Here is an 8,833-nt window from a genome sequence, read left to right on the forward strand (position 1 = left end):
GTTGGTTAAGCGACTGCCTTCGGCTCAGGTCATGATCCTGGAGTCCCTGGATCGAGTCCCGCATCGGGCTCCCTGCTCAGCAAGGAGCCTGCTTCTCCCTCTAACCCTCTCCCCTCTCATGTACTCTCTCTCTCTCATTCTCGCTCTCTCAAATAAATAAATCTTTAAAAAAATTTTTTTTTTAAAGAGGGCGCCTGGGTGGCTCAGTCAGTTAAGCATCTGCCTTCGGCTCAGGTCATGATTCTGGAGTCCCAGGATCGAGTCCCGCATGGGGCTCCCTGCACAGCGGGGAGCCTGCTTCTCGCTCTGCCCTTCACCCCACTTGTGCTCTCTCTAGTTCTCTCTCTAGCTCTCTCTCTGTCAAATAAATAAATAAAATCTTAAAAAATTTTTTAAAAAGAAAGAAATGCAAAGCACAACATTAAAAAAAATCTTAATGGAGATGTACAAAATATTATGAAAAATACCTTGTAAACTGTGAAAGGAAATTTCAAGGAGTGGGCTAATCAGCATATTAGATATTGTTGAAAGTAGAATTAAACTAAAAGATATATCTCAAGAATTTGTACAGAATGCAGCAAAGAGAGACAAGGAGAAAAAACATAAGAGAGTTGTGAGACATGAATAATAATAGAATGAGAATGTCTGACATCCATCCGATTGGAGTCCCAAATGGTGAAATTGGAGAGAATGGAAAGAAGTAATGTTTAAAGAAATAAGGATTGGGAAATGTCAGAATTAATGAAAACCATGAATATACAGATTCAGGAAGTAAAATGTATCCCAAATATGATCAAGAAAAATAAATTCATACCTTGTCACATCTTAGCGAATCTGTTGCACATCAAATATATCTAGAAGATCTGGAAAGCAGAAAGAAAAAGACAGATAACCTACAAAAGAATGATAAGTAGAGTAGCAGCAGATTTCACAACAGAAGCCAGAAAATGGTGGAATAGCTTCTAAAAAATAAGAAAAAATTACTATCCACTTAAAATTGTTTACTCAGCAAAATACTATCCAATAATGAGGGGAAAAATAATAATTTTTGTAAGAAACAAGCTTATGAGGAATTTACAAAGATACCATCTCTATAAGAAGTTATAAAGGATTTAGTTTAAGAAGTAGGAAAGTGATCCCAGAAAAAAAAAGATAGAAATGCAAAAAGGAATAGTGAACAAAGAGAATGGTGATAGAAAGTTAAACCCAAGCAACTACTATCTCAACAAAGTAATACAGGAGTATAATCTGTGGGGATTAAAAAAGAACTGAAGGGGTGCCTGGCTGGCTCAGTCAGTAGAACACTCAGCTATTGATCTCAGGATTGTGAGTTTGAGCCCCACGCTGGGCACAGAGTTTACTTTAAACATATATAGAGAGAGAACTGAAATGTTCAAAATCAGTAAATTAAGAGAGAAAACAATAGCAAATCAGGAGAGGGAAGATAAGAGCTAATCCAAAATTGTTTTACTGACCAGAAGGCAGGGCAAAATATCATTCGACATTAAGATTTTGTTAGGTTAAATGTACATATTAAGATGTATGAAGTCACCACTAAAATAATAGAAATAGATTACAGAAATGCCAAACCAACAAAAGGGGAAAAGTGGAATAAATCAGGTGGGGGAGAATTAGCCACCAAAAGGCAAGAAACTAGCACTTGAAGTTCTGGCCAGGACAGTAAAGTAAGAAGAAGAAATTAGAAGCATGCTGATTAGAAAGGAAGAAATAAAACTGTCATTATTTGAAATAATCTGATCGGCCATAAAGAAAATGATGAATTTATAGCAAATCACTAAAAGATAGTAATAGGGTTAGCAAGGTGGCTGCATCTTATGATCAGCATACAAAAATTAGTTGTAATAAACAATCAGAGGGGTGCCTGTCTGGCTCAGTCAATAAAGTATATGACTCTTGATCTCAGGGTGGTGCATTTGAGCCCCATGTTGGGGGTAGAGATTACTTTTAAAAAATTTAGAAAACACGCATTTTTAGAAGATACCCTTTATAGAGAAAAACACCTTAATACTTAAGAATAAATATAATAAAAGATATACAAGATCTAGCCCTACAAATTGTAAAACTTTACTGAAAGACCTTAAGAATGACCCAAATAAATGAAGAAATACCCCATGTTCATGCATAGAAAGATAATATAAAGATATATTTTAGTATTTTGTATTTTACCTTTTCAGTAAATGGTACATTTAATAGTGAATGAATAATAGTAATGAACCTTTATGAGTCAAATAACAAAGCATCAAAACATATGCCCCCACACTTCTGGAAAAAGTAAAGTGTGTAAAGACAACTCCCCTCACTTAAATCTAATGTAGTGAACAAAAACCATTTAAAAACAGTGGGGGATGGGGCACCTGGCTGGCTCAGTCAGAAGAGCATGGAACTCTTGATCTCAGGGTCATGAGTTCGAGCTTCACGTTGGGTGTTGGGTGTAGAGATTACTAAAAGTAAATAAATAAACTTTAAAATTTAAAAATAAAAACAATGGGGGAGAAGAGTACTGTAATTACCAACAACAGTTCCCAAGGTCCAATTTAATACCAATACTTAATAACTTCAGAGAATGACAGCGAACGGGGTGGGGCTGGGGAGGAATAATCTGCACTCACAGAGCTCAGTATAACGGAACTCCTAATGTCATTTACAAAGTTATGAGCGTCCAAATCCAAGGAGGATGGAACCAACTATGCCTTCCTATCTTTTCCTTCTTCTGACTATAAAGTGATGAAAATGGCCTCTGGAGAGAGACCAAGAAAGGAGGGGATGTGAACTGTGACAGAAATGAAATTTTCCAAGCTCCAACAGAAGTGAGAGAACACCCCCACCCCCCCGCCCCGCCTCATTAGAAGGCTATGCCCTGAACTGGGGTGAGGCAAACGCTAATTCCACCCTTGTAAGAAAGGAGCTCCTTTCTTAACCTTAGAGTGCTCTTTCAGGAAATAGCTCTTAATCGTCGAAAACAAACAAAAAAACCCAACTTATCTCGAGGCCTGTGATCTCTTTGTTCACTTGAGAGTTTTTCAGTTTCTAACGCTTTGCTTGATGAGGTTTTTATTTTTATATTATTAAATCCTGTGAACTAAAATTCAATAGTTTTCATGAAGAAAAAGCATTTTCAGGGGCACCTGGCTGGCTCAGTCGGTGGAGCGTGCAACTCTTGATTTCAGGGTGGGGAGTTTGAGCCCCACACTGGGTGTAGAGATGACTTAGAAATAAAATCTTTAAAAAAAAAAAAAGTACTTTCCGTATGATTCCAATGTTATAAAAATATATTTCTATCTATTTAACCCATTTAACATTAAATGATAATTATGGATGGGTGGCAAGATTTGGGGAAATTTACTGCTGTCTTTTTACTTTTCTGCCTTGCTTACGTTCTTTAAAAAAAGCAGATGTCATTTTACGAACATAATTTAGTATGTGCGTAAAAAGAGAGAAAAAAACAAAGCTAGAGAATTACAGCAACAGTAATGTACAGATTGATAGCTTACTGTTTACCAGGCACTGTTCGAAACCCTTTAGAGATGCTAGTTTGAATCATGTGAAATTGCCAATATTTGGCTGTTCTTGACCGTCAAAAAGAGCAATTTCATGGGATCCAATTTACATTTACTTCTTTAACCTTTGAACACCCTTGATGAAGATGGAGAACCAAAGCTGCTAGACATGCCGAGAGAAATCAAGGCTGTTCTTCCGAGCAGAGCCCCCAGGCCCCCACCCGGCCCAGCCCTCCAGTCTTGCCCTCCCTCCCCTCCTCCACAGGTCAGGTGCTACATGGACAGAGGGACCGTTCTCTGTCCCAAGATGCCTTACGAGGTGGAATCAACCGTCAACCTGAGCACCAATGGTAACGCACGTGGCCTTGCTTTGACTCCCTTTGTCCCCTGAATGAAGCCACTCCAGATTTCTAGGAGGCTCCAGTTCTTGGGAGCTTCAGCTGCAGCCGGAGAGCGATGGTGCCCCTCACAATTCCCACTGGAGTCCCCATCCATGTCCCCCTCCAGGGCACTGAAGGACACATTCTACAGTTTCATTTTTATTTTCAGAAAGTGATGAAGACAAAAGAGATATATCCAGACACCACTCTCCGTACAATAAATAGCCTCCCCGTTCCAAAAAAAAAGAAAAAAGCGCACGCGCACACACACAACCAACCCCCACCCCAAGACGTTGCTTCTTGAGATGTGCACCAACCCCCCCCTTCCCAGCCCCTTCCTCGGGACCCCACTGTCTCTGAGCGGGTGGGGCCCAGGCCAGCAGCCCCAAAGTCATCCGAGTTCTCTCGCTGACCCTGGCTGGCTGGCTGGCTGTCATCAAATCCACGGTATCTTTATTTTCACACCCGCAAACAGAACTGCCGAAAGTACATTCTACAAAGGAAGACAGCCGAGTCTGCAGTGCCCAGCCTGCCCCACCTGACCCCTACCCCACCCCACAGAAGAGAGGAAGCTCCTTTGTGTCCAAGACCTTCTTGTTTCGTCTGTTCTCCAGCTGGGAGCCCACAGCCAGAAGCAGCACCAGGTAAATGACCGTAGTTAGGGCAAAGGAAGGGGCAGGGGACATGCCTCTCAGGTTTCCTTGTGGGCCCAAAGCAGCAAGTGAACCCCAGAAGCCTTCTTGCCCCCCTCTCTCTCAACCAACTACAAAAGGAGAAGGGACAGAGGGAGCTGGGGCCTCCCAGTCCTGAGTCGGCTGTCTGCGTTACTTGGCGTCCTCCAACCCGATGACACGGTTTCTGTCATGTCAACTGCTCAATTGGGAAAATAGCTATAAAACTGGCCTTCAGTTTCCTTATCAAAAGGAGAAGCGGCCCCAGCAGGGGAGGAACTGTCGCCACTGGAAGGATAGGGGGACACACGCCTCCTTTTAGAGTCTCCTTCACCCAGTCCTGAGTCACTGGACTCTGGCCGGATGGGGGTGATCTCAGTCCACACCAAAGGGGAGCCCTGGTCCTCTGGCCCCCGTCCCTCTGAAGCTCCAGGACCAGGTTCCATAGGCAGAGTCCGCATGGGGCGGAACCAGCTGCCTGGGCCCATCTTGGGAGGGTACTGAGGGGCCACCGGCCAGCCCGCTCCAGGCGCCAGGACGTCCTGGCCTCGGTAGTAGGACATGGTGGGTCCAGGGGCGGAGGGCAGGAATGCAGGCTTCATGGTGACTGCTCGAAACTCAGCCTCATAGCTGTGGTCCCGGGGGGCCCCCAACCAATAAGGCTGGGAAGCCACATCCTTTGCCTGCCCAGGAAGGTCGGGGTAGAAGCGGCTGGGAACGGGATACTGGTTGGGTAGGAGAGGAGAGTAGTGGTCTCCCCCAAGCAATTGACAGTTGGGTCCAGGCGGGGAGGGCACGCTCGTGTCAACAGAGGCATACATGCTAAAACAAACAAAACAAAACAGAAGGCAAGAACGCAGGGGTCACAAACGGAACCGGTCATCTGTGAGCCTGCCTGTTGTACATCCCTCCCTGGACCCTCTTTCCCTGGCCTTACCGCCCTCCAAGCCTCCATGCCATCTCTTCCCACCCCCAGGGGCAGAGAGGAGACATGCTCAGCACATGTCTGGAGTCAGGTCTCAGGAGATATCAAGAGGAGGCCCTTGGTGAGTTGAACCCAGCGGCACTTACGACTCAAAGTTCTCCCGGAATCCTTTGGCAAAAGGGTTATTATCAATTTTCAGCTGAGTAATCTAGAGAGAGGGGAAATAGAGGCACCTGAGTCCTGAGTCTAGGGCTAGGGAACTTCCGAATTCCCCACCGAGGAAGACCGTGGGCCCCACTCTCCCCCTCCTGCCCCTCGCAGCTCAGGGGGACCGGTGGCCCTCACCTCCGCGTTCTGGTAGGCGGTCACGGCAATGAACTGGGTCTCTTGGAAGGTGAAGATATGCGTGTTGGAAGTGTTGCCGGCCACCTCCGGCTCCCCGTCGTTCACCTCGACGATGTGCAGCCGAGGCTGGTACTTATGGAGAGACTGGAGCACGATCATCTATGAGAGAGCCGGATGCTTGTGGGGGTCGAAGGGTCCTCTACCCCACCCATGGCTGGCCCGATGGCCAGGCTAGAAGGGACCTTGAGGTCATCGTGTCCATTGCCCTGCTCTGCTACCATGCCACTTCCCAGGCATTCTAGCTCCGGTCCCCAGCCTCTCCAGGGCACCAGCTCTGCCCTCTTGCCCCGTTTCCTACCACCCAGATGTGCATCGTAACCAAGATATTAGCACAAGCGGGGCTTTTCAGGGATGGGGCTCTGTTAACAGTATTGCTCAACTCAGAGAGACTCTGCATCCATTCCCTGGGGCAACTGGCACCAACTCTATGCCCAGCATGGTGCGCAAATGATGGCAGCCTGGGGTTCGGTGAAGAAACCCCCAGGCTGGCTTGGCCCATGTCATCCTGAATACGAGCCCATGTCTGCCCCTGAGATTCAGCTTCCTCCCACCTCATCTCCACACCTCCTCAGGCGTGTGGAAAAGAACGAGCCAGAGAGGAAGAAAAATGACTTTTACAGAACAGAATCAGCCAGGAGTGGTGGGGGGTGGCAAGGATTCTCACCTGGGTCACATTGTTAGAGGCCCCTTTGTTGTTCGTGAGCTTTAGTTTCCCAAATGAAACTTCCTGGCGCATCCAGTGGGCTCCAGTATTGGGGGAATCTGGGTGGACGTACAGGCGGTTTCCTGTGGACAGTTAACTTCTTTGGCACGCAGCCCCCTTGGGGACCAGACCCCCTGGCGATGTGGGGCTTCTTTGCCTGTTCTGAGGGGGATGTCAAAAAGGCTGCAGGGGGAGGACCAGATGGAGCAGGGCAAGGGGGGATGTGGGCAGGGGACTGAGCAGAAGACAGGCTAACGCAGAACAGAGAAAAGAGGACAGACAGAATGGGAGTGAGAAGTGGGAGGGGATAAGGGTGGGATGGGGAATTAAATCTCAGGTGTAGGGGGCAAGGGCTTGGGGGTTCCTCCTGGATCCACCAGGGGGCGCCCAGCCTCGGTGAAAAAGAGTGCCCACCACTGCCCAGGGCGCTCCTACCTGGCATGCTGCCCTCAGCCTTTCCACATTGCACCCATTTGCCGCTCTGATACCGCCAGTGGTGCTGGTCCACCAAGACCACGTCCACGAACATCCGGTAATGGCTGGTGGGCTCCAGCCCCGCCACAGTAAACGACAAGAATGGGAACATCCGCCTGAGGAGAACAGAGAGACCCACCGACATCCGTCAGCCCCCCAACCGCGCAGACGGCCGCCCCCCGTGCAAAGGCTCTCGGTGGTGTGCTGGAGTCGGCTTGCATCCCGCGAGAGAACCGACTGGAAGTGACCAAGAAGTGTGCCAGCCAGTGGTTATATGCCGCCATATTTAAAAATTAAATTATATAAACTTACAATTAAATACATTGCATTATAAGCCAAGGTAATAAATACTCAAAAATCATCACTTCTCAGTTCGTTTCCTACATTTCACTATTATCTCTGCTCTTGAAGTGATTTACATCTTTTGTTCCTGCAAGACGGAAATACTACACAGCTGCATGACTGCCCGGCTCTTCCCGACTCTGCATTCAGTGACACCACGTGCGCAGCTTGAAATCAGCCATCACAGGAGTATTTACACCACGGAAATCAGCAAACACTATGAATCGGGGCTTTTTCAATGCTTTTCTTTCAGAGGGTCAGTTGCTAGATATTAACTGCACGCCACTGTCTCTAACCTTAGTTAGCTTCCTAGTGGGGAGCAAAGCCACAAGCCAGCCCCCCAGAGGCACTTCCCAGTAGGCCCTCATGCCTCAGTCCCCCAAACCCTGGGGTGGTCTCAGGCCCCAACCCATCCTCTCCACTGCAGCCTTCACGGTGCTCACACACTCTCGGCCCTGTGGTGCCCAGGCTCTCCCTGCCCCATCCTCCTGGGCCTGAGTTCTGTAGTATGGCCTGCCCAGGGCCTGAGCTTTCAGAGAAGTACCTAAACTCCTAGATGGAACTTTCCATCCACCTTAAGAGAATTCTGTTAAGGGCGCCTGGGTGGCTCAGTTGGTTAAGCGACTGCCTTCGGCTCAGGTCATGATCCTGGAGTCCCTGGATCAAGTCCCGCATCGGGCTCCCTGCTCAGCGGGGAGTCTGCTTCTCCCTCTCCCACTCCCCGTTTGTGTTCCCTCTCTCGCTGTGTCTTTCTCTGTCAAATAAATAAATAAAATCTTTAAAAAAAAAAAAAAAGAGAGAATTCTGTTAAGCACAATCCTCACACTCAAAGTCCTGCTTCCCGGGAAAAGTGGAGGAAGTTGAGGTTGGGATACTGCATTATCCTCCATTGTGCCAGAGGAATAGATTCAGAGAAGGAAGCACTTCCCCACCACAGCCATCTCCGCCACCTCCACCATCACCACCCCCAACAGCACCATCACTACAACCGCCACCTCCACCAACACCCCCATCACCACCGTCACTATGACTGCCATCACCACCACCTCCACCACCATCATTACAACCACCACCTACATGAACACCCCCATCACTACCATCGCTACAACCACCACCTCCACCAACACCCCCATCACCACGACCCCATCACCACCATCACCACGACCACCGTTTCCACCATCACCACCACCTCCATCACCATCACTACAACCACCACCTCCACCAACATCCCCATCACCACCATCACTATGACCGCCATCACCACCCCCACCTGCACCATCACTACAACCACCACCTCCACCAACACCCCCATCACCACCGTCACTACGACCGCCATCACCACCCCCACCTGCACCATCGCTACAACCACCACCTCCACCAACACCCCCATCACCACCATCACTACGACCTCCACC

At 48.0% G+C, this 8,833-nt stretch overlaps 1 protein-coding gene across 1 annotated transcript in view; it reads right to left on the reverse strand.

The window, feature by feature from the left end:
• Positions 1–3,621: 3,621 nt before the first annotated feature.
• Positions 3,622–8,833, reverse strand: part of TBX21 (T-box transcription factor 21) — an 11,687-nt gene continuing 6,475 nt past the window's right edge. Inside the window, exons 2-6 of the mRNA XM_035026972.1 lie at positions 7,038–7,192; positions 6,564–6,685; positions 5,840–5,998; positions 5,641–5,702; positions 3,622–5,391 (exon numbers count right to left, since the gene is read on the reverse strand). Coding sequence (XP_034882863.1) covers positions 4,773–5,391; positions 5,641–5,702; positions 5,840–5,998; positions 6,564–6,685; positions 7,038–7,192 — 1,117 coding nt within the window. The 3' untranslated portion in view covers positions 3,622–4,772. The remainder of the gene's footprint in view (positions 5,392–5,640; positions 5,703–5,839; positions 5,999–6,563; positions 6,686–7,037; positions 7,193–8,833) is intronic.

This window comes from Mirounga leonina, unplaced genomic scaffold (genome assembly GCF_011800145.1).
Source record: "Mirounga leonina isolate KUSES-001 unplaced genomic scaffold, KU_Mleo_1.0 Mir_200, whole genome shotgun sequence".
NCBI classification, from domain to species: domain Eukaryota; kingdom Metazoa; phylum Chordata; class Mammalia; order Carnivora; family Phocidae; genus Mirounga; species Mirounga leonina.